The following is a 27,951-nucleotide window of genomic DNA, read 5'->3' on the forward strand; positions in this document are numbered from 1 at the left end:
CAGAGGGAGCAGCGGTTGCAAAGGGTATGGCGGCATCATGCCCCAAGTTTGAGGAACAGGCAGTGGTACCATGGACACCAGCCAAGAGAGGCCACAGCAGTTAGAGCAGGGTCCATGATGGGCTTTGCAAAGAGATAAGGTCACAAAGATCAGGCGAGAGCCAGATCACATGGGCTTGTAGCCACTGAAAGGATGGCCTCTACTCTGGAGGAAGTGGGAAGACGGTAGAAGATTTTCAGGAGGAGGGATGTGATGTGCCTTGCTTTAGCAGCATTACTTTGGCTGCTGTAAGGAGGCAAGGGTGGAAGCAGGGTGCCCAGTTAGACCAGTGCAAAAATGTAAACAAGAGATGGTGGTGGTTGGATAGCAGTGATGAGGTGGTGAGAGGTGCTCAGGTGCAGGATATGTTTTGGAGATGGAGCCTGTGGGATTTGCTTCTGGGTTAAATGCAGGGTGTGAAGTAAGTGACACCCTGTCCTGTCTGCCATATGCTGTTGGTCTCACAGGCCAACCCCAGTACGATGTGGGAGGGACTCAGGCCAGGGATAAGTGCCAGATGGCAGGAGTTGTTGGGCACTGTCTTAGAGGCTGGATGCCACAATGGACGGAGGTGAATGGATGCCTGAGAGGCACCCAGCAGCCCCTGCAGTGAGGATCGGAGGGTTCAGTCACTTGCTGAAACTGTGCATGTAATCTTGAGAGCTGGAAGGACAGAGGTGGCAGTCACCTGACAGCCTTCACTTCATTGCTAAATAATCTTTTCCTATTGATTGCTGAAATATTTTGAGTTGTCAATCCATTTTTTATATACCCAAGATGCTTCTCTTTTTAAAATTATTCAATTCAGAGATCAACTGATCTTAAAAATCTATGTCTGAAGCCTCCGTTTTCTCTGATTCTAAGCTCATTCCTTTCTGAAATATTCTGTGTTTCATCCTGGATCATTTCTTGAGATCAAGAGTTCATCTGAAATAGCTTTAACAAATAATGTTGCTCAAAATCTGCCTCCAAACCCAGTTCAACCCTCATCCCAAGAAAACTCCCATTGCTACCCCTTTCTGCTTCCCTCATCCCTCCTACCCACTCTCACCTCTCCCCTCAGCTTCCCATCACTATCCCTGCTGTGGGAGCAGGAATCTGCTTCCTGAGGCTTGGGCCTTCTCCCCTTCACCCTTTCCCACTGGTACCTGGAGCCCCTTTCTTTGTGGTTGGCCAAGGGAGAAAATGACACCTCTCATTTTTTTGCAAAAGCTAGAAATAAGTGTGTCTTAGGGACTCATATCTAGTGGAAAAGATGGCATGTTTGGTACAAAGGGCACAGCCAACTTCAATGCAGAAAATGTAAAGAGAAAATAACCTCAAAAGCTTTGGGACTCTCAAGCCTCAAAGCTAATGTGCTTGGCCATTTTTTTCTCCCCAAGAATGGTGAGGGCTAGGCATGAGTCCAGCCAGCCATCATGGCCACGGGCAAGAATCAGGGATAAGAGTAAAAACTGATAAAATAAAGAGCTAACATTGATTATCAGTGTATACCAGACAATTGCTAAGTGTATTACATCCAGTATATTATTTTGTCCTAATGGCATGGCTGGGGCCGAGAGAGGTTGAGTAACTCGTTCAAAGACACACTACTAGTCAGTGACAGAGCCTGAAGCAGTAACCAAAAATGAGTTAGTTCAACTATTGCCAGCCAGTTCTGAATACTTTTCATTCACTCATTCAACCAATACAAATTAAGTGCCGCCTGTGGGCGAATGCTGTGGATGCTTGCTGCTTTGCTTTCTAATTTGTATATGTGAGCCTGCAACTGTAAAAGATTGGGTCCGTTGATGTTTGAGGGGGACCTATAAGTGGCATCCCTCTTCCTTTGCTGAGTTCAGATGTCATGAAGAATACAGACAGGAATCAGGCGAAGATCAAATATTCATTACTGATATGATGAAACGAGAGGCTACGGCTTGATTTATAGCTACAGTCAGGCTCCCTAACCTGCCTTCCCAGAAGTCACCTCTACTGCGACTCTGAAGAGATGGCCTTGCAAGCCAGAAGAGGAGCTGGTCCAAAAGGGGGCTGAGCCACGGGACCAGTCCTCTCCTCCCCTCCCCTCATACCAGCCCTCCCCCAGGGAAGGGTCCAGGTCTGGGAGTGGGAGCAGCCTGTGAGAATGCCTCCAAGAACACGCCAAAGGGCTGTGGGGCTCCAGCTGCAGGAGTGAGGCAGGACAACAGAGTGAGGAAGTGGCTGGGGCCAGGCAGGCTGGCTAAGCATTTTCAGCAGGGTGTGACATGATCAGATTGATGTTTTTAAAAGATCTCATCTACTGTGGTGGGGATTGGAAGAAGGCTGCAGTCAGGGTGGGGAGGACCAGAAACAGAGACCCTGCTGGTGGCCTGGATGGAAGGTGCCAGTGGCAGTAGAGGCCAGCCAGGGGCTTCTGTGTCACCTCCTGCTGCCAGCTCCTCCTTGGGACTGGCACTGACCCAGGCGGGGCAGATACAGCTGCTGGTCCTTAAGACCAACCGTGCTGTGCTCAGGCCTCAGACCCTGGCCCGTGCCTTCTGTGCTGAAGGCCCCTGTGAACAGTGTTTGCTCTTCAAGGTTCATTCTCAGCCTGAAAACTTCTTCCTTCTGGCATGTTTACAGTTTATGAAGTAAAAAGGCCATAAAGAGATTTATCCTCCCCATCCCAAAGCTGTAACCTAGGTGCGGTCGTTGGCAGGCTACCAGCCCGACTTCCTCCCCTGGGGAGGAAGGCTTGTCACTAGGGAAGGCATGCATGTTGCTAATGAGAGAACATGAAGCAATCCAGGTCCACATCTGTGTGCTGCCTCCACTCACGGCCGCCACGAAGGTGCTCCAGCTGGCCGAGCGGAGTGGCCCTTGGGAGGCTGAGGATATTGGGCCTGTGGGGAGTTACACGCATTCCACCCAGTAAGGAAGTTTGTTCATTTGCCATTCACCAGGTATCTGTGGAGCCCCTCCTGTGGGCCAAACATCATGCCAGGTGCTGGAGATGCAAGTGAAAGTGAAGAAAGGCAGAGTCCCTGCCCTCTGAGAGTTAGTGGGTCTGGGACTGGGGGAAAAGACAAGTGTCAGACCATCATGATACGACAGCACGGCAATGCCAGGGGAATACCTAGAAGAGTGGGGCAGGGAAATCTTTTCCAGGGAGGACCTTCCAAGCAGAAACCTGAGGAATGAGCAGGAATTGATGAAATGGAAGGTCGGGGGTGGGGCAGGATATAGAGGAAGGGGAAGAACATGCCCTCGTGGGAGTGATGACTGGGCACCCTTCTCTTCTCGGACGCAGACCCAGCCCTGCACCTGATGCACAAACCGGCCTCAGTTGCTGCTTGTACCCTTGATCAGACAAGATGGCAGTGGGCTGGACAATGGAGATATTTTCAGGAAGCTTGGTTGAGAAGGACAGGCAAGAGATAAACAAGATGACCAGAGAGGAGGCCCAGTCAGGAGTGAGTTCGGCTTGTCTAAGTGCTGGTAGGAGGGAAGAGAAGGGTCCCAGGTGAAAGAGGAGTTGCAGATGCAGGAGGAAGAAGGGATCAGTGGTAGACAAGGCACCTGAGAAGTCGAAGGCAGTGGAATGCAGCTCGCCATGGTAGGGTTAGACTCAGGAGAGGACAGAAGAGAACGAACAGGATTGGAGTGAATGCAGGAGGCAGGGGAGTTGTGATTTTGGTGGCAGGATTTTGAAAGCGTTTCTTGGTGGCTTCTTATTTCTGCCTGGAAAGAAAGGCTAGAATATTTTAAAATGTGACTATTAATAGGCTCTCTTTCAACTTCCCCATTCATCTCTGATCATCTCTCATGGTCAACCCCTTCTTTTAGGATTTCTAAGTCTTTCGTCACCATCATTTTGGATATTGTTTTGCTAGACACCCAATTGACTCAACCTAGAACTTGATGCTTCCATTTTCCCATGCTAAGGTGAACTTGTAAATATAATGAGTTAGGCGGGTTTTGGGGGGCTGGGCCAGAATCCTAACACCATATACTGTTCAATGTTTTTTCTGAGTTGTACGATGCATTCCAGGCCGAAACTCAGTCTTACAGATGATATTTTGGAACATAACTCTCTGTAAGGACTCTCCCTCGAGTGATTTTAATTGTATTAGGAAATCATATAAGTTGAACCTCCGCAGTTTGTCAGTCTTGGAAGGAAAGCCAAGAGTAGCCAATGAATGGACTCAGGCTAAGTCTGGGCTTTCCATCTACTTTTAGTTTATCAGGCAAATGGCATCTTCTGGCCTTGGGTTTAGGTGCTGTTATCCTGGGCACTTGATGGCTGTTGAAATAATACAAATGCATCAATTCTCAGCAAGCAGTAGACACCATTTTCCTGTTGGGCAAAAAGCAAGCTTAAGAATGAGCCATTGTGTGAACTGCCTTTAACTCTGTCCTCACCCGCATTCATTCTAGTGAGGAATCCTTTAAAAGAGTCCGTAAATCTAATTGCAATCATGGATCCTTTCCAAGCTTCTAGAGTAGAATATCTCCTCCCTCTCCATGCCCAACTCCAAAGGAGGCTTTTGCAGTAAATGCTTTTCTGCCCACTAGTGCCAGGGGTGGGCCTAGTGGAAGCCTGTGCTGGCCTGGGCCACCCCCAACCCTGGGCTGTGCACAGGAAGACAGGTCCTCCCCACGCCCTTGTTCTGTGGCTCTGATTCCACACAGTGACCCTGGACATGCCAAGCACTGACATTCCTCCTTCATGATAAGCCAATGAGATCACAAAAAAGGACTCTCAGGTTCTTCCATTTAAAAATGATTTTTCCACCTCAGTTTGTGCCTGAGTGCCCTATTAAACATTTCTTTTTAAGGCATAATGACACATTTCTCCCACTTCTCACCTTGTCAGTGCTGGAAGATTAAAAAATCAAAGTCCCCCACCAGCTCTGCCCTGGCCCCTCTTCATGGGGTGTCCTGGGATGCGTCATGTGCCCGGAGGTGGTTTAGTGAGGAGCCAGGCTCACTTCATATCTCTGTTGTGCTGTGCAAAGATCCCAAGAAGGGAAAGGTAAGTGATTTATACGAAACACTCAAGCTCCCTCCCTACCCTCCTCTTCCAGGAAGATGTCATAACCAATACATCAGGGTGTCCAGCGCTCTGTTTCTCCCCCGCCCCCATCAGAAATCGGTGCAAAATTAGAGCTAAATCATGGGACATATTTAATTAAAAGACTAATGGCAAATAAGGTTCTGGTGGATGTTGTCTAATTGCGGTCTGTTAGATTTTAATTACTCATGGTAAATTGTGAAAACTAATCCACAACGTGTCTTTGCACACTCCTGTTCTTTTTAATCACAAAGAAAACGTTCTCAGCTGCTGACAGGATGGGCCTCATCATCAGCACAGAGCAACTTGATCTTACACGACAGTGACTCAGCAACTTGCCGAATCCAATTAGCAGCTTTGTAGCTACTTATTCAGAATGGCTATAGCAAAGACTCGCTTCAAATGCCACAAACAGCCAGGTCTCCCAGCCCCTGATTCACTTGTATGCTAACAGCAAGGATCACTGCCAGAGTGGAACAGAACAGACGGATTCTGCGATGAGTTAGAAACATGCTTTCCCCTGGATCCCAGATTTTTGTCTGTCCTCACCAGAGATTGACACAGAAGCGCTAGGAAGCTCTTGGAGACTTTTAGAGCTGAGGAGCCAGAGAGAGATCTTAGTGGTCACCTGGTCCTGATGAAGGAGCTGGGGCCCAGGGATGGAAGGCAGTTGCTCAGGATTACACAGATGGGTAAGAAGAAGGCCCACATCATAGGAACCCAAACCTCCTGACACCCCACGCCTTGCCCTCTCCAAGACCCCCCCCAGGTCTCTCTCCCAGGTATGTCTTAGGAAGGGACAGTGTGGTGTCCGGAGAGAACCCTGCTGACTGCCCCACCCAGCAGGGTGAACTGGCAAGTCATGACCCTCCCAGCTCTCAGTTTCCTGATTGTTACTGTAAGCGTAATGCTCTGTAAGAGAGTTTGAGAAGTATATGAGATAGTCATATGAAATTGCCCCAAACAAGTAGAAACTCTTGTTTTAGGCACCTAAAATCCCTTCGTTCTTGATTTGAGGGCAATGAGGTGGAGAGAGGGTGAGGGAGGAGAGAGAGAGCAAGAACATGTGTTGTGTGAAAACATTATGAATCAAAGTTACTACTGCAAACTTTGAAGAAAGATGGTGGCCAGAGGGGACTCTACTTTGGACATCAATTTATTTGGTAGATAATAAAGAAAAAGGGTGCCCTCTCGGACATTTTTCTCTAGGACTCAGATTTATATTTAAACCTCTGTTCCAGCTATAGAGCTCTGCTCCGTGCCTGCCAACAAGATATTAGATCCCTCTGCAGCTTTCTCCTTGGACACTTGCCTGCATTTGTGAGTTGCTGTTTTTGTCATTGGAATAGACCAGTTTCTGTACCTGGAGGCTAAAGTGAATGAGTGTCTTTTAATGAATCGCAGAAATGATCAGCTGTGGCACGGAGCTGTCAGTAACCCAGCCTCTCTTGCCACCTATCACCTCCCCATGTAACATGCATAGACATTTCATGCCTTTGTCCTATCTGTTGAAAAGGGAACAGCACGTCTGTCTTCTCTCTCTGCTCTGTTTTGATTTTTCCTATGACCAGAGGTTGCTGCAGAGAGTGATTTTTAAAAGACAAAACCAAACAGGATCTTTCTTCTTCCAAATCAAATATGGTCAACGTAGCCTTTCAGAGAGAGACTCACCGGCCATTAAAACTTCTCATAGTTTTAATGAAAAGTGGCAGTCCAGCACCATGGTGGTGCTGACAGAGGACCTGCCTACATGTCACATGCAGCTAGAGGGGCTCACAGGCCAGGAATAGTATGAGATTGCCTACATAGTGTCTAACACATGGCACCGAAATTTTAGTTAACATCAGTGCTCTTACTTTTTTCTTTTTAAGTAACACCAGGGACACATAACTTTTTATTAATCTAAATAAATATGTGTGTTGCTCATTAAGCAAATTAACAAAGCTTGTAATACTGATAATTATAGTAACTGCTATCTTTTATTGAGTATTTATTTTGTTCCAGGCACTGTGTTAGGATCTCATACACATATATCTATCTGACTTAAAGGTGATGAAACTGAGGATTAGAAGGATTCAGTAACTTGCCACAGTGGAATCACCTAGTATGCACTGAGAGTGGGTCCATGTGCCTTCAGAGCCTGCGCTCTCAGCCCTTCTGCTGTTTTGCTTCACAGTGTGTTCCAGGGAGTAGTCGGTTCTCTGGGAAGCCTGAGACTGATTTTAATGGCCAGGACAGGAGATCAGCTCTCCTGAGCTATTTACTCCAGCCTAGGGCAATTCTGCGAAAACCATCTGAGAGTATCTCTGGAAGACTGGGACATCTGAAACCACAGCTTTAAAACAGTCTTGTCAGAGAGTAGACTTAGTTTCCATAGGTTGTGATCTGAACCATCATGTTAATGTTGCTAGCTTCTCACATCCACTTCCTTTTTGAGTTCATTTTCCTTTTTCCTGAAATATACCCTTCTTAGGTCTTTCTTCAAAGGTATGTGAGTTGCAGACCTTTTCATTGTGTCTCACTTTGAAAATGTTTTTATTTTGCTATTATTCTAAAATAACAGCTTAGCTGGGTATAATTGATGTAGGTTGACACTTTCTTGGTATTATTCCATTAGCTCCTGAACTCTTTGTAGCTACTGAGAAAGCTATTTCTTTGTTGTTGCTTTGTAAGTCCTATTTTTCTTCTCTAGTTATTTCCAAGGTCATCTCTTCATCTTGGTGTTCTGCAGTTTCATTACAATGTGACTAATACAGTTTTTTAAAAATTAACCCCATTCAGGACTTATTATGTTTCCTGAGTCTGAAGAGTTCATTAATTCTGGAAACTTCTCAGTCATTGTCTCTTTAGATATTGCCTCTCTTTGTTCTCTCTACATTTTTCTGATACTCATATTCTATCCTATATGTTTCTTAACCTGTTTTATATTTTCCATTTCTGTCCTTCTCTCTGCTGTATTCCAAACAGTTCCTTAGAGTTGTCTTCCAATTTACTCATTCTCCATTCAGCTGTGTCTAATCTGTCATTTAACTCTGCGACTCATTTTTAAATTATATTTTTATTTCCATACATTTTTATGTAAGTCTTTTTTTATTATACTTTAAGTTCTGGGGTACATGTGCAGAACATACAGTTTTCTTACACATGCCATGGTGGTTTGCTGCACCCATCAACCCGTTATCTACATTAGGTATTTCTGCTAATGCTATCCCAGCCCTAGCCTCCCACCCCTTGAGAGGCCCTGGTATGTGATGTTCCCCTCCCTGGGTCCATGTGTTCTCATTGTTCGACTCCCACTTATGAGTGAGAACATGTGGTGTTTAGTTTTCTGTTCTTGTGTTAGTTTGCTGAGAATGATGGTTTCCAGCTTCATCCATGTCCCTGCCATTCTTTTTTCATTATGCTCTTTCTTGTGGTTCTTTTATGTCTTTAAGCATTTTAAACATTCTTAATTGTTTAAATTCATTTTCAATCATTTAAATACTTTTTTTATTGTTCTTGTATCTGAAATCCTTGGGACACTGATCCTTCTGTCTTTTATGTTTAGTATATAATGGGTTATTTCTTCATGTGTTCTGTAATTTGGGGCCTTGAGGTTATGTTCATTGGAGCATATCCTGAGACAATCCCCTGTGGCCAGCCTTTTCCTCAGTGCTGTTTCTGCATTTTCTACTGCCAGGTCTTCAAGGGTTAGCACCTTCCCAAGACCAGTTTTATGGTAATTTCTCAGCTTGAGGGTCTGAGGTACTGTACACTTTGAACTCTAAATCCGCATGAGACACAGACCTGGAATTTTAATTTTCAGGGTAGGCTTCTTCTCCGTGTTCTTCAAATCCAGACAGAGACAAGATTCCTTTTTGCCAATCTGTGCCAAGGATATGTTTTGTTTTGTTTTGTTTTGTTTTCCCTAGTCTGCTGTTACATTAAGGGTGGCAACCTTTAGAATGCCCACACCGGGCAGGAATCTCAGTTCCAACTTCTAGGTTCATGTCGGCCAAAGCTTTCATTCTCAGGTGAAGGTTAAAATCTAAGCTCTAGGTTACAATAATGGATACTTTCTCTGCTCCAGGTAGCTGCAGCATTGGGCACTTACTGCTGTGGTTTGTGTTATTTACTTTTTGCATCTGGAGATTTTTTTCCCTTGCTTTCTTATTATCTCCTCAGCTACCTACTTTTTTATAAAGTCACTACTCTTACATATTGTATTAGTTCATTCTCACACTGCTATAAAGAACAACCCGAGACTGGGTAATTTATGAAGAAAAAAGGTTTAATTGACTCACAGTTCTGCAGGCTGTACAGGAAGCATGGCCGGGAGGCCTCAGAAAACTTACAATCATGGTGAAAGGGGAAGCAGACATGTCTTTACCATGGCAGAGCAGGAGAGAGAGAGAGCGAGGGGGAAGCACTACACACTTTCAAACAACCAAATCTCATGAGAACTCACTATCACAAGATCAGCAAGGGAGAAATTTTTTCCCATCATCCAATCACTTCCCACCAGATCCCTCCCCCAACACTGGGGCATTACAATTCAACATGAGATTTAAGTGGGGACAAAGAGTCAAAAACATATTAACGTTATTCAGCACATCTAGGTATATGTAGCAGTAGAATCTTTAGTTTATCTTATTCTGCATCACTCTAGAACTTTCTAAGTCATACTATCTGATTATAAACTAACTGTCATACATAGGAAAAATTGTGGTAGACAAAGAGGTAGACATACTCTTCGATCACATGTTTCAGCCACCTGTCCAAAACACACACTTTACCCAACCTGTGCTCATTTATTTGCCCAGTAAAAAATTCAGCACGAAGCAATGGGGCCTAAAAATGTTGGGCCACACCAGTAGCTTCTTCAAGGGCATGACAGTGTTTCAAAATCCCCCCAAGCCCGTAATTGAAGCCTCTTGACATTTTGCCTTTGAAATTAACCCATGGGCAGTCTTATTAAATTCTGCCTAAGCATTCATAATAGACAGACTTCAACTTGAGAAAGTTGATTATGTTTCTCTCCAGTGCACCAGAAATGTAAGCCTGACATCTTTTTTTTTTCTTTTGAAGTAAGAAAATACCAAGAAGAGAACACTTCTTTTCACAAAGTTTGGAAATGGACAACTGCAACTCAATACGATTTTGAAAGAGTTTATTGACTCTGACTTTTACTTTATTAGTACTTACTTGTTCCAAGTTGCTGACAATGCTTCAGTCTTATGGCTTCAATTTTTCCTAACTGAGGGAGTAGTTAGAAGCAAATAGCATCATTTCTGTTTTATTGAGACCTGGAGAGTCCATAGATTTATCCAAGTAGCAAAGATAGCCAGACCTTCAAAAAAAAACTGTGCCCTTGAACGCAACCCAACCCACTTGCCCCAAGCAAAATTACTTTTTCGCGGAAGTATATTTTAAGACTATTCCCTCAAGTTTCATCAAGGGATCAGCCTTATGAAACCTGCTAGTGCTTTGAGGTGGGATATAGCTGAGACGTTGACCGCAAACATCAGATAATGTTGTCTAGCCGGGATTAAGAGCATAGCTTTGGAGGCAGTTGCATGCCTAAATTGGAATCCCACCTCTGTCACCTAATATTTGGGTGCATCTCTGCAATAGGAGGTGACAGTGTCTGCCTCTCAGGATGGCTGTTCCAATCACAGCCAGTGAGATCATGTGGGTACAAGGGCTCTGGAAGCCGCATAACTTTATAATTGTCCATTGTCTCTATTGTTGCTACGGTTACTATTAATAAAATGTCTTCAATTTTACCAACACTGTGTGATGGCAAGGCCCAGAGCTTTCTTTAGTTTTTTGCATATTTGGAATTTAAAAGTTGTTTTCATAGAGAAGTACGTGGTTCTAGGATGAGTTTCCATCAGTTTGTTATGTTAGCTCTTCAGGTGAAGAGGTTGTATGGGATAGTCACGTTCCTCACTAGAAGGTAAAAATGAATCCACAAGACATGTGCCATAATTGTGATACAGCTATGAAACAGTAAGCACAAACATTCTAGCAACTTCTGAATTCAGACAAACACTACACCCTCCATGTGGTCTATGTTGAAGTCCTGTAATGCAGCCAGTTTTGTTTTTTTTTTAAGAATTTTTATAGGCCCAATAATAAGCCACATCAGGAACCATATCTTGTTACTTTATGGTTATGCCTTCTTTTAACGTATATGGAATATTAATCAATTAGATTACTTTTTCTCACCAATTTTGGCTCTAAATGTTGCTGGGCCATTTGCAAAAATGAAGTCTCCCTTTTATGGTGATAAATTTAAATAGTCATTTATAATTATAAAGTGCCTGAAAAACTTATCCGCTCTCAGTAACACTGTGAAGCAGTTGGAATCCTCACTGTAAAACAGGGCTACCTAGGCTTAGAGCCGTGAAGGGACTCGCACCAACTCACTTCTCTTACAAAGAGGAGCTCTAAGCTGAGAATCCAGTGTCTGACCTCCTCAACCTGTTTTCTGCTTGTCTTGCTGCCTTTACGCTCTGCAGAGCAAGGATTTCTCTCTCTTTGGAAGAATGTGTTCCCCTAAATGAGTTCCCATCATATCTTCAACAAGTTTCGCTTGAATTTGTAAATTCTGAGATGAGTTTGGGCAAATCACTGTCTCTGGAAGCTTCGCTCTCTCCTATTGTTAAAAAATGGAGTCAATTTAAAGTTGCCCCCTGAGCCTTAGGGGTTCTGAGGAGCGGATGGGGAAGGGCTGTGTTGAGTGGGGCAGAAGGCTAGTATGTGGGGTCCTCTTGCCCCTTCAGCTAGAGCAGCTTTGCTTTGAGCTGTGCCACATACAGTGTAATTTAGGGGATACAAATAGGAAGGGCAGAGAGATTGGGGTTCTGTTTCATTAGAAAAAAAAGATCGAAGCCAGGAGGCCCTGAGATGGTGGTGCTCTGAGCTGAGCTTGACGGGACATGCAGAACTGTTTTCTCCATGTTATAGATGAGAAAACCCATATGTAGAGAAGGTAAGCGATCTACCTAGATCGTATAGCTCAGAGGAGGAGAATGGGAATTTAAACTCAGATCACAGAGCCTTGATATGTGCCGTCCCCTCTGTCTGGGACTGCCCGCCACCCGCTCTCACTTTCTTTCACTCCATCGGTTCCTACATTGGTCAGGCCTTAGCTTGCTGGTACTTCCACAGGGAACCTTCCTTGACTTTTAATAGCCCTTTTGTGTGGCCTCATGGCACCATGTACCTTCCCTCCATAACTTTTAGCAGATTGTAATTTACATTTCTTTGTAATTCTTTAACTAATGCCTGTCTCCTATGCTAGACTGTGGAATCTACAAGTCATATCTTGTTTGTTTTGTTTTGTTTTATTCCACCATTAGGTCCTCAGTACCCAGCAAAATACACAGCATATGGTGGGTGGTCGGCATTCATTTGCTGAGTGAATAAATGAATTGAGTGGATGCATGAATGGGGACAGTGATGTTAAATATCATATGTGCTGCTTCCAGGGTCCCTTTCCACTCTGACCACCAGTGGTCCTGGCATTTCCTAGCCAGGGCTGTCATATCGTTTTGCTGCCAAAAACGGGTAGAGGAGTTTGAAGGGCTATCATGGAGGAGAAGGACTGGAGTGAATCCAGGGCCAGTGAGGAGAAACACAGGACACACTCGTCAGCTTAGTATAAGGGGAGCCCACACTGTCAGAGCATGGAATGGGCTGCCCCACAAGGAATCCAACATAAGGCCTGGCAGAAAGAGCTCAAGCATGGACCAGAGGACCCCTCTGGTGCCTTACCTTTGACTCTGTGATTTCATGAACATGTTACTTGTATGATGAATATTTAATCAGAATATCACTGCTATATTCCAGCCTAGAATATTGTAGATGGAGGAGGTGCATCCTACCAGCCAAATCCCTGTTTTGCCCCTCTTCCCTTCAATCTTTCACTGTTTGTCAAGAGATGGTGCAATTAATTAGACCCAGAGTTCCCCTCAAAGGTATTTGCAAAATAACAGTGTCATTGGAAATGTATACAAATTTCTCTTTACCGATGTGTAATTCCTTCATAATTAACTGACATTGAGTCTTAAAGTAATTAACCTATTTCTTCCATTAGTCGCTGAAGAAATAAAAGTTTTACAACATAACACAGTCATAGGTAATTCTACTCATGAATAATGGGGGTTGAGGGTGATGCCGCAGTGAACTCCTTGGATAGGTGGCTCTTAATACCATATGGGTGACATGGTAATCTCATGTCCTCTGCCTGTCTTTTCTGACCTCCAACTTGTTTGTGGTCTGTGCCATTCATTTAACATCTCAGTAGTTCTCTCTTATTTGCCAGGAATGAGACCTCAAGTGAACGGAGGCTGGTGTCTGTATGCAGTGAAGCCACTCAGAGCAAGGTCATCCCAGGCTTTCAGAGGAGTCTTTTCAGGACCTGATCCTGGGTCCAGTTTTTCCTGTCACTTTCTTAATGATGGATTTTTGGCTGTGCCTTCTCAAACAGAAATATAAGGCTGTCTTCTGTGACCCCACCCCTCCCTGCCCCATCCCAGCCCATTTCTGTACTCTACTGTCTGTACACGCAGACCAGCTGCTCTCAGCTATTTGCCATTCCTTGGACTGGTCTATGCAGGCTCACAATTCTGTCTGTGCTCTCCGCAGAAAGGGCTTTTCCTCTGTACCACTTAACCATGTGCCAAAGTCATGTCCCATCCTTCCATCACCAGTTCATTTGGCGCCAGTCTGTGAAACTGCTCTGATCACTCCTGGACAGAGTGAACCACTTTGTGGACATACCATGGCCAAAGCCAGCTTCCTACGGTGATTGTACACAGCCTGTCCTCTTTCAGTAGGTCATGTGCCCTCTGAAGAGGTCCCCATTGGGCCATTTGTACCTGGAACATATACTCAGCAAATCTTTTTTGAAATGGAAGGGGAAATAATACAATGAATGCCCCTTGCCACCAGTACCTCTGGTGACGTTTTGCCAGCTGGACTGAGCTCCTTGCTCTCCACCTGTCAAAATCCTACTTGTGCTTTAACATCTAGACCTAATCTCATCTCCTCTGCCAGTCTACTGACTTCCAAGTTGTCTATGGTCCATGCCATTTATTTAACATTTAGTATTAATGGTTTCATCCTGTTGACTGTCTATTCATGTATAAATGTCTTATGGACCCCAAGTGGATTGTAATATAGCCTAATCCTTCTTTCTGTAACTTTGAGATACATCTTCCCCTCACACTACCACTGTGTCATGCACAGAACAGCCACTCCATGAATATGTATATATTGATCAAGCAGTTCGTATACCTGTTTGTGTCTCTTGCAATGTCCACCTCAGCACAGAACAAATAAATGCTGATCAATTGCTTGAGTTGGAAACATAGCACTTCACCTGCCACAGATCTTCTGTTCTGTAACCTGACTCATCCACCAAAGTGTCGACACGATTGGGAGGCTGCCTTGTAACAGTACTGAGTTAAAGTTAGCTCTGTTGACTTTGGCTCTGCAGACTAAGCCAGAGAGAAAAATAAAATCTCTTCCAAATTTTCCACACAAACGAAAAGCACAGGGCTTTGGAAATATGTGCAAAATGAGACATTACTTCTTGTTAGAAATGTAAAAGGATGGCTCAGAAGATAATGGAATAGTTGAAAAGAATGTGTTAAATATGGCCAGACCCTGCCATAGCATTATGAGTGGAGGATCTAAAAAAAAAAAAAAAAAAAGAGGCATCTGTACAATGCAAGGTATCTTCGTTGCTAAGCTAATGAAATCATGAAGATGCTCCATCCAGGGAGGGCAGAAGCCAATCACATGAGACTCATTGCAGCCCCCCTGCTGTGTGCACACCAGTGAGCTGTTGTCTGTTTTGTTTTGTTTTTCAATATAATGTGGGTTCCCAACTTGCATTTCTAGTAATAATCACTGGGCATCATGTGTTCAGGGTTCATCTATGTTGTAGCATGTATCATATCAGTGATCCATCTGTACAGACGAGGAAGTTGAGGCTCAGATAATTTGTCTAAGGTCATTCAGGTCTTTCTGTGTGGGCCGAAATAGAGGCATATAACCTTCAGCTGCCTGAATAATAATACCAATTGTTAACTGTTAGCATGAACAACACTTAACACTTTACCTATACATTTTTTTCATTCAATTCCTTCAAAAACTCTTGTCAGTTCATGATCTGTATTTTAGAAGGAGAACCTGGACTAGAAATTAAAAACTAGCCCAAGACTCTGTAACTGAGAAGTGGTAGAGCTGGGCGAGTCTGCATCCCATTAGATTTCCCCAGAGCAGTTATTGTCATATACACACGCATGCGAGGACCAAGGAGCTCGGCCACATCCCGCAGGAGGTGCTTGGCAGGAGACACTCACTGGGAAGTACCAGGAGAAGTCACAGGGAGTGATGGGAATAAAAACCTGGGGGTGTTTTGAAACATCCCTGAGGACTTGGCGAGTATTTGATGTTAAAAAGCATTTCTTGCCTGCAAAACACGTGTCTCTAAGGAACTCTTACGTTGCCGACGTGTGCTGGCTAGGAGCTGGGCCCGGCGGGGGAGGCCCTCTCTCTCTCTCTCTGCCTCTGGCCCTGCCTCCATCAAGGCCTGGATTGGAGTTGTCTTTCCCAAGGCAGTAACTGTCAGAGGAACCATCTGGACTGGTTTCTTGTGACTGACTCTGAGGAACAGAAATCCCTCTGGGAGGAAATCACAGGCACAGCAGCAGCAGGGAGCAGCAACACTGGTGTTCACTGGCTGGGAGCTGGGGGAGGCACCGCTCAGAATGGCCCCACAGGAGCGTCAGGCCCAGGACAAACCGTTGTGAGAATGAGGAGGAGAACCCCCTCTCCTGCTCTGGGGAGTGCGTGTGTGGTATTTGCGAAATAACAAAGGGAATAGATGGAGGGGCGAAGAAATGTCCAGAGCACTGTTACTGATGGAGCCCCATCATCTGCACGACGGCTTTCTCAGTGGGCCCTGCCACGCTGCACTTTGCCCTCATTAGGCCAGCATGCTTCCCTCCGGCTCCCATCGCTCATATCATGGGCCCATCCTAGCCTTGCCCTTTCTTCCTGTGCAGGCTCTGGGAATGCTGGAGGATTGCTTGAGCCTAGGAGTTTGAGATTGGCCTGGGCAACATAGCGAGACCCTGTCTCTACATGAAATCAAAAAATTAACCAGGTGTGGTGGTGCATGCCTGTGGTCCCAGCTTTTCAGGAGGCTGAGGTGGAAGGATTGCTTGAGCCCAGAAGGTCGAGGCTGCAGTGAGCCATCATTGTGCCACTGCCACTGCACTCCAGCCTGGGTGACAGAGCAAGACCATGTCTCAAATAAATAAATAAAAGGATCTCTTCTGTCTTCTGAGGTGACTCCTAGGATTCTAGAGCCAGAAGGAGCCTCAGAGCACATTTATTCCACTCCTGTCACTGGGGGCAAAAATGAGGCCAGTAGAGGTTAAATGACTCGCCCAGACTCACACAGTCATTACAGGAGCTTGGGCTGGCACCCGGGCCTCCTGCCTCCAGGCCTGTGTCCTCTTCTTGCATTAAGCCCAGAGCAGTTCATTAGGAAAGCCGTATAGAGTCATCAGACCCTAAGTCTCATGATCAGAATTTCATCTTCTCTTCCCTTTTGGTTTTTTTTTTTTTTTAACATAGAGAAGGTAAAGGGGGAAAATGATTTACTTAGTTTCCAGACCACTTATTTAAATCCTGCCCAATCTGACTTCCACTCCTCACTTCACTGTTGCAGCCAAAGCTAACTAATGCATCCGTGCTCCAGGGGAAGGAATCTCTTCCCATCCTCAGTCCAAAGTCAGAGTCCAGACTCTGAGGAGGGTAAAAGAAACACAGGAAATACAAGTCCCTCACCCCCACTGCCTCATTACACTCTCCAATAAGCCACAGGAGTAAAGGAGGAAGATGGGGCGGATGCGTAGGTATGGAGCGCCTACTCTGGGTGGCTGGCTCTGTATTAACACTCTACACGCCCCCTCATTCAGTCCTTACAAACCCTGGAAAGCAAGTTTTGTTCGCCTCACTCTGCAGATGGAGTTATTGAGGCGAGAAGGGTGATGTAAGCTGCCCAGAGTCGCACAGATAGCAAAGGGCAGAGCAGGAATTAGAACCAAGTTTCTCTAGCTGCAAAGTCTGGTTCTCCACCCCAGCATGCCCATTCACTTCTATATTTTCAGGAGAGGCCATGGAACTTGTCCTCACTTCCTCCTCCTCCTCCTGCCATACTGTGCCTCTTGCCCGAGTCCAGCCCCACCCACCAAAGCACTGCATGTATTGACCCTCGCAGCCATGCACAGTGCCTCTGACGTGGGCAGCTCCAGACTGAGCTTCTGCATCAGACAAGCAGGAGACAGATGAGGAGTGAGCCGGGGAAACCCAGTGTTTGTTACTCTGAAAATGGAAGCTGCCCCGTGACAGCATCTTCTCTCCCGTTGAGTAATCCCTGCATGAATAGATGGCAGCTGCAGTGACTGCTGGTCATATGTGATCTATTCTGGGAGGTGTTGAGCGCACCATCCAAGAACATGAAGTCGCTGCTCTGTCACAGATGGAGAAGCAGACTATTGTGGATGTTGCAGGAGCTGGGATTTGGCTGGATCCCCTGGAAAGGTTTTATTTTGAGTGCAGAGCCTGTTTGGTTGCCAGGGTAAACCAAGTGGTTGTATGATAGAGGAATTCCAACCCTCACTAACACTCTGACCCCTTGTGCCAGCTTTCCAATAAGGCTTGAGAGCCCTGAGTTCTTTAGAAAATCTCCTTCTTGGCACACTTTGAACTGGAGAGCAGTGACACTCTTGGCAGTGCTTTTGGTACTTGTTAGTTGTATCACTTAAGTTGATCGGGAAAAAAAAAATCACTGGGGAGGGACCCCTTTTAAACATTTATAGTTTTGAGAATGCTTCACTGATCCAGCCCTGACTATACTCAGCACCTATACATCCTTGTCTTTGGTCTAGGGGCTCTGGTAGGAGGCGGCATTGAAATATGCCATCCCCTCCCTGCTGTTGCATTCTGCCGTCCAGCTCAGCTCTCCCATTGGCCCACACAGGGCTGCCCCTCTGGCCCTGGCTCTCGGCTTCCACACAAGCAGCTACTCTTGTACAGGATGGTAAAGTTAGGTGGCATTCACACTGGAGCAGGGACCAGGATCCAAGTGAAAGTAAGTTTCAGGAAAAGTTTGAGTCATGTTTCCAGTTTCAAGAGCCAGGCTGAATCTCTCAGAAGGGGAGCTGATGGGCGGCAGTGGGAGAGTGGAAGAGGTGGGCCCTGGGCACAGCATGTACCATGGCATCGTTCATCACCTGCCAATGGCAGGGAGCGTGGGCTGTCTTATATTCTGTTTGCCCCTCTCAAGAGGTAAGCTCCTAGCAGGCAGGATAACCTGAAGCCCTCTGGTGGGCCCTGTAGTGCCGCACTGTACTAGACAAACAGCACGTGTCAGTGTTCTCGGGGAGGTGGGAAAAATTATGCACTGAGGAGCAAATCTCGGGAGAACATGAGGTTCCACGTGGGGTGCGGTGTGGCTGACTTCACCGCCAAGCAAGTACCAGCCCCTCCTGCTGTCATGGGCGTACTAGGGAACAGTCCTCTGCCCAGCCGGCTCCTGGGTTTCTGCAGGACCTCAGCAGGCTGCTAACTCCCGGATGTGAGCTGGTTGAGGGCAGATACTGGGTCCCCTTCATGTGCTTCTCTGTGTCCAGCTCAGTGACTGGAACATGCTGTTTGTTGAATAAGTAAAGGAATCTATGAATAAACTGGTGACAATGGAAGCCCCAGAGGTTCAAACATTCTAAGATGCCTATACCAAAATCTTTAAAAAAAAATCAAACTCTATCCAGTGACCAACTCATTTTAGCCAATACCCCAATGCAATGAAATTGTAGCACCAAAAAAATTTTTTTAGAATCTCTCTTCAAACTCCTTATAATGGGATTTGACCTCTCAGACTCAGTAATGGGCAATCTGGTTTACTTTGCCTATGAGTAGAAGCTGTGAAGTACATAAAAGAGAACTTTTATTTGCCTCTAAAACTCCAGGTAGTCAGTGCAGCCTGTTCTGTCCTTCGGGGCAGGTTTCTTGTCCTGATGAGTGTGCCTGCATGAGTTGGGGGAGGGCAGTAGCAACCTCGTGGTGCCCACCCTGGCCCCCATGCCCTTACCCTTCCTTTCTTACCCTTGCAGCCATCCCATTTTCCCAGCCAGCTGTCTGGCTTCCCAGACCACCTTTTAATGCCCCTATAAGCAGGAAAGACATTAAAGCATCTGTGCCCCAGGCACAGCCCACCCCACTCACAGTCATTCTTCCTGTCCAGCTGTGCCCTCTGTTGGTGGAAGGGCAGAGCCAGAGAGGAGCATGGGCTCATTCCATCTCTTTTTTTAACAGAACAATGAAAAGAAATTACTCTTCTCCATAACTTGCAAACCTTGTCACTTCTTAGAGGACATTGGGATTAAAGGAAGAGGGTGACAGTTAATAGCTGGGCTCTGAAACCAGATTTCCTAGTTTTTATTATTTTAATTGAGGGAAAATTGACATAACATTAACCACTTTTTAAAGTGTACAATTCAGTGGTATTTAGTATGAGAACAGTGTTGTGCAACCATCACCTCTATCTAGTTCTAAAATATGTCATTACCCCAAAGGAAAACCATATCCCTATGAAGCAGTCTCCCCTATGACCCCTGGTAACCATCAGTCTGCCTTCTATCTCTATAGATTCCCCTTTTCTGGATATCTTCTATAAATGGAGTGGTACAATATGTGTTCTATTGCATCTGGCTTTCTTCACTTCTGTTCTTGAGGTTCATCCACATTCCATCTAGTATCCATCCATGTATCAGTACTTCATTCCTTTTTATGGCTAAATAATATTCCATTGTGTGGATATACCACATTTTGTTAATCCATCCAAATTTTTTTTTTTTTCAGACTGAGTCTCACTCTATTGCACAGGCTGGAGTGCAGTGGGGCGATCTCCACTCACTGCAACCTCCACCTCCCGGATTCAAGCCATTCTTGTGCCTCAGCCTCCCAAGTAGCTGGAATTACAGGCGCCCTCCACCACACCTGGCTAATTGTTGTATTTTTAGTAGAGACGGGATTTCACTATGTTGGCCAGGCTGGTCTCGAACTCCTGACCTCAACTGATCCACCCATCTTGGCCTCCCAAAGTGCTGGGATTACAGGCATGAGCCACCGCGCCCAGCCAATCCATCCAGATATTAGTGGACATTTTCATCTTTTGGCAATTGTGAATAATACTGCTATGAACATTCTTGGACAGGTTTTTGTTTCAACACATGCTATCAATTCTCTAGGATATATTCCTAGGAGTAGAATTGCTGGATTATATGGTAATTCTGTGTTTAACTTTTTGAGGAACCACCATACTGTGGCTTGTACTATTTTACATTCCCACCAGATTGCTTAGTTTTGAATCCAGCCCTGCCACTTACTTATCAGCTGTGTGAGCATAGGTAAGTTACTTATGGTCTTTGTGCCTCAGTTTCCTCATCTGTATAATGGGTCAGTAATGCTGTTTACTCAATGGGGTTATGATACTTAAAAGAGGTGGTGTATGTGAATGCCTCAGAACAGTAACGGGTGTACAAAACTGCTGCATAAATGTTTGCTGCTGCTGCTGCTGTTACTGAGAGACAGTGTAGGTCATGGCAGATGGAAGACTGAAAAGCGTTTGGGCTAAAAGAGGCTGCATTGGGTGATATAAAAGAACCAGCAGAACTAGAATCCAGACACTTGGAGTTGGTTGCTGAGGGCATCCTTCACTTGAGGAATCAATTTTCTTATCTGTTCACTGATGAGCTCCAAGAACCTTCAGCTCCATGTGCCTGTGGCTTTCCTCGGGAGATCACTGTTCAAGAATGAGGGACCAGGGTCCTCCACTCCTGACCACTTGCCAGCTCCATTCTTTCAGCTCTCCAACATGAAAAAGGAAGACAGGAGTATGTCCTGTCATCTGAAAGCTACACACAGAAGTTTCTAGAAAATGAAGCCTTCTCTGTCATCATTCATGTTAGGAAAAGGCAAACCTGGTTGATTTTCACTTGATTCTATTGAATTCAACAGAATCACCAAACAAACATTCTGCTAAATAGTATTTCTCTCATATCTATATATTATGAGTATTTATCTCATAATCCATGTATTTATGAATCATTTACACCTAACTCATCAAAATGCTCTGTATAAGTTGTTTGAATCCCAAGAATCCTTATAGAGTACTTTTTCTGAGCACATAGAAATAGGAAAACAGATTTTTCCCCATCCATCTTCAATCGGCAATAACTTTTAGAGGTGCCATATTACCAGCTCTTCTGCTAGGAGGGACCAGAGTGAAACAGTGAAAAAACACAATGTGATAATAATTGCCACAATGATACTTTCACCTCACACCCAATTAGCACTTTATAATTTGCAGAGTCCTGTCAATTTCTAAACAGGCCCTGATTTCTCCGTATCTTCTCCAATACTTGTTATTTTCCTTTTGTTTTTAAAATGACCATCCTAATGGGCCTGAAGTTGTATCTCATGGTGGTTTTCATTTGCATTTCCCTGATGGCTGAAGTTGAACATTTTTTCGTGTACTTGTTGGCCATTTGTTTATCTTTGCAGAAATGTCTATTCAAATCTTTTGTATATTTTTTTTACTGTGTTGTTGGCTATTTTATTGTTGAGTTGTACGAGTTCTTTGTATATTCTAGATACAAATCCCTTATCAGGTATATGACTTGCAAATATCTTCTCCCATCCTGTGTGTTCCTTTTTGACTTTCTTGATTGTATGCCTTGAATTTAAAAAAATGCCTAATTTTGATGAATTCCAAGTTTATCATTTTTTTTTTCACCTGTGCTTTTGGTGTCATCTAAGGAGGTTTTGCCTATGCGGTCATGAATATTTACTCATCTGTTTTCTTCTAAGAGTGATAATAGTTTCAGCTCTTATATTGAGATATATGATATATTTTGAGTTAGTTTGTGTGTGTGTGGTGTGAGGTAGGGGTTCAGCTTCATTCTTTTGCATGTGGATATCCAGTTGTCTCAGTACCAATTGTTGAAAAGACATTTCCCCCTTGGATAGTCTTGGTGCTCTTGTCAAAAACCAAATAACTGTAAATGGAGCAATTGTAGTTTGAATGGAATGGGTCAGCACTTGGTGGCAGCAGGGGTCTTTGCTATGTAGTTTCATAAGCTCCCACTCCTGGAGAGCCTCTGTTTTCCTCTCAAAGCCAGGTTTTTCTGTCTCGCTGCGTTTTGGTGCCTGAAAGGCTTGGGTGGGCATGGTACCTGGAGTACTCTTGTTAGGAGCACAGAGTGAGGAGAAAAGACCACTCTACTTTGTGGGAGGTCCTTGGGGCAGTTTGGGCAGCAGTGCCTCCCCCAGGAGTTAGGGTCCCCACCCCAGAGGAATGTCCACAGAGCAGAGCCATTGGCCTGAGCTGGACTGAAAAAGAAAGAGCCAGGTGGGGAGAGGATTTGATTTCTCCCTTGGTCTAAAGCAGGCAGCTGACATTGGGTGAGGGAATGGGGCAGGCCTCCATGTGCTATCGGGAATCCCCAGGAGGTCCCTACAGAAAACTTCCACCCCCAGCCCAGCTTGTCTATCACAGCCCTTCAGTGGTAACTTCCTCCTGTGGCTTGATCCAAACGGGGGCTGTATATGTGGCCAAAATGCACATAACCCTGCACAGCATAGCAGCTTATCCTCCCTGAAAGTGGAAGGACAAAAGCAGGACAAAGATGACCAAGCCAGGGTGGGAGAGAGGGGAGGAGACACTGGAAGGGGAGGTGAAGGGGCAGACTAGGGAGGCCAGGACCAAAGCAGACTCTCATGCACCAGGCATATTCTGCCCAGCCAAGGGCTCTGGCATTCAGATGAGGGAGAGGGAGAGGAAAGAGGAGAGAATCCAGTGAGACCAATCCATGAAGTGTCAGGAGGCCCCTGGAAGCAAAGGCTCTGGACTCAGGTGGCATCAATGGGACTACCAGTTTCCAGTGAATATGTGGGAGTGGCCTAGGTCCAGCTCAATCAGAAGCCCATTTGTTCAAGGCCCTGGTATTACTGAAGGCCCAGCCCTGTCTCACCTGCCAGAAAGCACGTGGCCTCTCCCTGGCTAGGCTAAGGGCTGGTTGACGGCATCATAAAAGGAATCTGCCTGGGAGCCCTCAGTTTGTTTCAGTTTCCTCCCCCAAGGCCAAGAAGGGATTGGGTTGCCTCTGTTGTTGCTGCTGCTGCTGCTGCTGGGGGTTGGAAAAGAGGAATTTGTGTGACCAGATCCCCTTATTGTGTAGAAGAAGAGAAATGTGAGCATTCAGAGATGGTGAGATGTCAGACACCCAGCCACACAGCCAGTGAGAGACATGTTGGGGACAGGGCCAGGCCTGCCAGTTCATGGCCCAGGGGTCTTTCTCATGAGATCAACTGACCAGTGTGTCTTAGCACCTGCCATGCAAATAGAAGGCCCTACTGCTGTCATCTCCACGTATTCCAGAATTACTCAGCTGTTCTATGCAAGCCAAGTCAACACCAATGTCGTAAAGGAGAGACTAAAGTAATTCTCTACACAGCACATACACGGCATATATGGCCTGTATGCTTCCTGGACAGCCAACAGGGGTGCCGAGGGAGTGAGTCCCTCAGCCTTGCCTCGAGCCTTGCTGATATTGCAATTTGCCTCACAAACACGGTTACCTTCCATGACATGAAGGAGGCACACGTGGGTTGACCCCTGACCCTGTCTGCTTGTTAGAATCACGTGGGGAACCTGGGACAGGCTTAGAAGCCCAGGTCCCACCTCCCACCTGCTGAATCCAAATCTCCAGAGCATGGCCTGGGAAATCAAATTTGTCAGCTTCCTTCCCAGGGGACTTTGATACATCCACTCCAGTGGAAACCAGCAGCCTCCTTTAGTCAAGCTAATGTTTCCGTGACTATCACCTTCTCCCCCTGTATAAGATGCAGATTATTAGCGGTAAATGGTACCTGGATTCCAACCTCAGTTCTCCACTGCAATTGGGGAGATCTGGCCAGGGCAAGCCACACTGCTCCTTCAGGCACAGCCTTGTTCATCCCGCACTCACCTGTGTTCTCTTCCTCTCTGTAGGACGCACAAGACCAGCCACTGCTACCGCATCACGTACCGCCACATGGAACGGACTCTGTCCCAGAGAGAGGTCAGGCACATCCACCAGGCCTTGCAGGAGGCTGCAGTCCAGCTGTTGGGTGTGGAGGGCAGGTTCTGATGTCACCACTTCACTCAGGCTGCAGCCCTCTTGGGGCTCCAGGATTTGCTGAAAGAGAAAAAGATATGGTTTGTGAACTGGGGCATCAATCATCTTTTGATAAATGGATCAGTTTTAGGACTTTCAGAAAATAAAAGATCGCTCTTGAAAAGCTGTTGACATAGCATTTGTCTTTTATTTGGGGAAAGGAGGAAGGTCTTTTCCTATTCCTTTTAGAAGTGCTTTGCCCACTGGCATTGGTGCTTAGTATGGTTAATTGGTCCCTGGGTTCCATTAAGCACCAGGCATGATTTCTTGCCTGACAGGCTCTTCCACTCGTGTAATGAGTGAAGCCACACAGAGGGACATCAGAAATTCCAGATACAATACAGGAAGCTTTTTGAATCAGCTTCCATTCCTTCCTCCCTTCTCTTCTTTTTCAGTTTTGCCAAGGGCAGGCTTCAAAGAGGGCACTAATGAAATGCCAGGGCTCTCATCCAATGTGAAGGGAGGTGCGTCTTTCAGCCAGGGCAGGATATCTATTTGCTTTTCATAAACCCATGGCTTGGAGTCAGGCCTCTGGCCCCAGGACTTGGGCTTAGCTGCCTTCTGCCCCACTGGAGAGTAAGGAAACGGGCGAGAGCTGCCCCGGAGTCTTGGAGGCACACAGAGGGGCCAGGTCCTCAAACTCCCTTCAAGTTTTCCCAGCGGGCAGCCTCCACTTCCAGAAGGCGACCTTTAGGGAAGAATATGGGGCTTTGATGTTCCCCCCTTTCCATCCCAGGCACTTTGTAGTCTGCCTGCCTCATTCATGACCAGTTTTAATAATCAGCTTCCATCCCTGGCATGATGCTAGAGGCTGATGGAGGGCTGCAAGTGCTGGGATAAATATTTGATGAGGAGTGGCCATTATCAGCTAGTGGCATGGGGGTGGGCAGCTGCTTTCCTAAGGGAAGGAACAGCTTTAATGTCATCTTACCATGTGATTAATTAGGACTCTTCCCTTGGATTTTTAAGGGAATTAAGGAAGCCATACCCCAAGTCCCACACCCAATCCTAGAACCAAACCGCTTTCTGGGGTCTTAGGGCCCACGGGTACAATTCCCCAAGTGGATGGATCTGAGTGGGAAGGCACAATGTGATCACTGATTTCCTCTTCAGTAGCATTTGCCAGCAGGCCATTTCTGATTCAGCCTTGGGCTGCGCTTCAAGATGTCCCTTCATCCCCCTGACTGGTTAGGCACTTATTAATGTTCTTTAAGAAAGCCAGCAAGGTGTATAAAATGCAAAACCATGATGCTGTCCTGTGGCCCAGAATCTGAGCAATATTTGTCAAATACAGTCACGCGTCACTTAAGGACAGCGAAACATTCTGAGAAATGCGTCATAGGGGATTTTGTCATTGTGTAAACACCATGGAGTGTACTCATACAAACCTAAACAGTATAGCATACTACACCCCTAGGCTACACGGCATGGCCTATTGCTAGAGGCTGCAGGCGAGAGGCTACAGACCTGCACAGCATGTGGTATGGTTTGAATCCGTGTCCCCACCCAAATCTCATGATTAAATGTAATCCCCAGTATTGGACGAGGGGCCTGGTGGGAGGTGATTAGATCATGGAGATCAGCTTCTCATGCATGGTTTAGCATCATACGCTCGGTGCTGTTCCATGATAGTGAGTTCTCATGAGATCAGGTTGCTTAAAAATGTATAGTCCCTCCCTCCCCGCCACCCTGTTGGTCTTGCTCCTGCCGTGTGAGACGGCTGCCTCCGCTTTGCCTTCCGCCATGAGGAAAGGCTCCCTGAGGCCTCTCCAGAAGCAGAAGCTGCCGTGCTTCCTGTACAGCCTGCGGAACTGTGAGCCAGTTAAACCTCTTTTCTCTATAAATTGCCCAGTCTCATGTATTTCTTTATAGCAATGCAAGAACAGAGTAACACAGCATGTCACTGTGCTGAATACTATAGGCACTTGTAGCAAATGTTATTTGTGTCTCTAAACTGAAAAGTTATAGCAAAAATACTGTATTATCACTGTCCCCTATGCCATCTGTTGTTGACTGAAACATTGTTATGTGACGCTGTATTTGTGCCAAACCCTATACTAAGGTCCTGGGGTAGGGCTGACTTTCCAAAGGGTTCACAGAGGCCTTTCTTGAACATTCCCCTCAACACTCCATGAGGTGTAATTGACTGTTACTTAAATCTTACAAGTGAGGGAACAGAGGACTGAAGAAGTCACAGGAGTTGGCCATGACTTAAGCTATGACTTCTTCAGGCCTCTGTTCCCTTGTCTGTGACTCAAGATACATACACAGGAGGTGGCAGGCCTCACACTCAAGTCCACGGCCTCCGCATTAAGAATGTCTGTCTGCAGCCTGGGCAACATAGTGAGACCCTACCTTTACAAAAAATTTTAAAAACCAGCTGGACATGGTGGCATGCCCCTGTAGTCCCAGCTACTTGGGAGGCCAATGTGGGAGGATTGATTGAGCCCAGGAGGCTGCAGTGAGCCATGATCGTGCCACTGCACTCCAGCCTGAGCAACAAAGCAAGACCCTGTCTAAAAAAAAAAAAAAAAAGTGTAAACAGTAGTGGGTTGACTGTAAGGTCTATGCCTCTCTCCTGCTCCCTAGACCTTCGTTCTGTTTCTACGAGGGCTTGTGCAGAACCCCCTCAGAGTCCACTCTGACCGACCAGCACTTGTGCCAAAAGTGAGCCTTCCCTACCACCAAAGAGCCAAGGGGACATCCAGCTCTTGACTTTTTCATGTGACTTCTACAGGAGAATAAATAATGAACGAGGAAAAGAAAGGTAAATTAATCCATTAGATGAAGTCACTTTGCAGTTCAAGAAACACATGATTCCCATAGGAAGGACAGCCTGGTGACCAATACCAGCACTATGGCTATGACCCTCCAGGATGCCCAGTTTCCTCCTTTGTCAAATGGGGATGATAATATCGCCCGCTGCAGAGGCTGTGGTGAGGGCTGTGTAAGACATCGCATACTGCACTTGCCGCAGAACCCAGCACCTGATAAGCCATCAAGAAGGGTCACTGCTCTGATCATTATTCAGGGAGAAAACAATGGAAGTGTGAACCATCCAAACTGGAACAGATCCCACAGGGCATCCACATGTCCCCCCGGTCTATACCCGAGGACATTGAAGTACAAAGAGACAAGTGACTTACCCAAGGGCACAGTAACAGTGAAGTATTGTAGAGCTGGGCCTCAAACTGGGGTTCCCAGAGCATTTTTCCAAACACCACATTGAAGCAGAGATCCTGAGGCGTCTTTAGGTGGAAGGCCACCACGGGGGTCAGGACAGGTCGGGCCAGGGCTGCAGCACCTTGGGAAATGCTGGAGAGGCCTTCCTAAAGGGCCCTTGGGCTTCACTCTTGCAACTCCATGGTGTTTTGGAGAAGTTTCCCTGCAGCCCTGTTGTCTGGTGCTTCGAGACACGTTGATGTGAGAAGACAACCTTACGTAGAGAGTTTCCCTCCTTGTAAGGATGGTCTAGAAGCCCATATCCTGGAGCTGTGGATCAAGGATCCTTCTAGCACATGTGTTACCTGTCCCTATGATAGGCCTCTACAGACGCCAGCAAGACTGGGGCCAGCAGGCATTAGCAATTGG

At 46.0% G+C, this 27,951-nt stretch overlaps 1 protein-coding gene across 15 annotated transcripts in view; it reads left to right on the forward strand.

The window, feature by feature from the left end:
- FARS2 (phenylalanyl-tRNA synthetase 2, mitochondrial) overlaps positions 1–27,951 on the forward strand; it is a 593,088-nt gene that overhangs the window by 488,644 nt on the left and 76,493 nt on the right. For 6 of the 15 annotated variants that reach the window (XM_009450423.5, XM_054685444.2, XM_009450421.4 and 3 more), the window contains 1 exon segment: positions 24,195–24,487. The exons of 2 other annotated variants lie outside the window; for them this stretch is intronic. In XM_009450423.5, the coding sequence (XP_009448698.1) occupies positions 24,195–24,333 (139 nt within the window). In that variant the 3' untranslated portion in view covers positions 24,334–24,487. 15 annotated transcript variants of the gene reach the window in all.

This window comes from Pan troglodytes, chromosome 5, assembly GCF_028858775.2.
Source record: "Pan troglodytes isolate AG18354 chromosome 5, NHGRI_mPanTro3-v2.0_pri, whole genome shotgun sequence".
NCBI classification, from domain to species: domain Eukaryota; kingdom Metazoa; phylum Chordata; class Mammalia; order Primates; family Hominidae; genus Pan; species Pan troglodytes.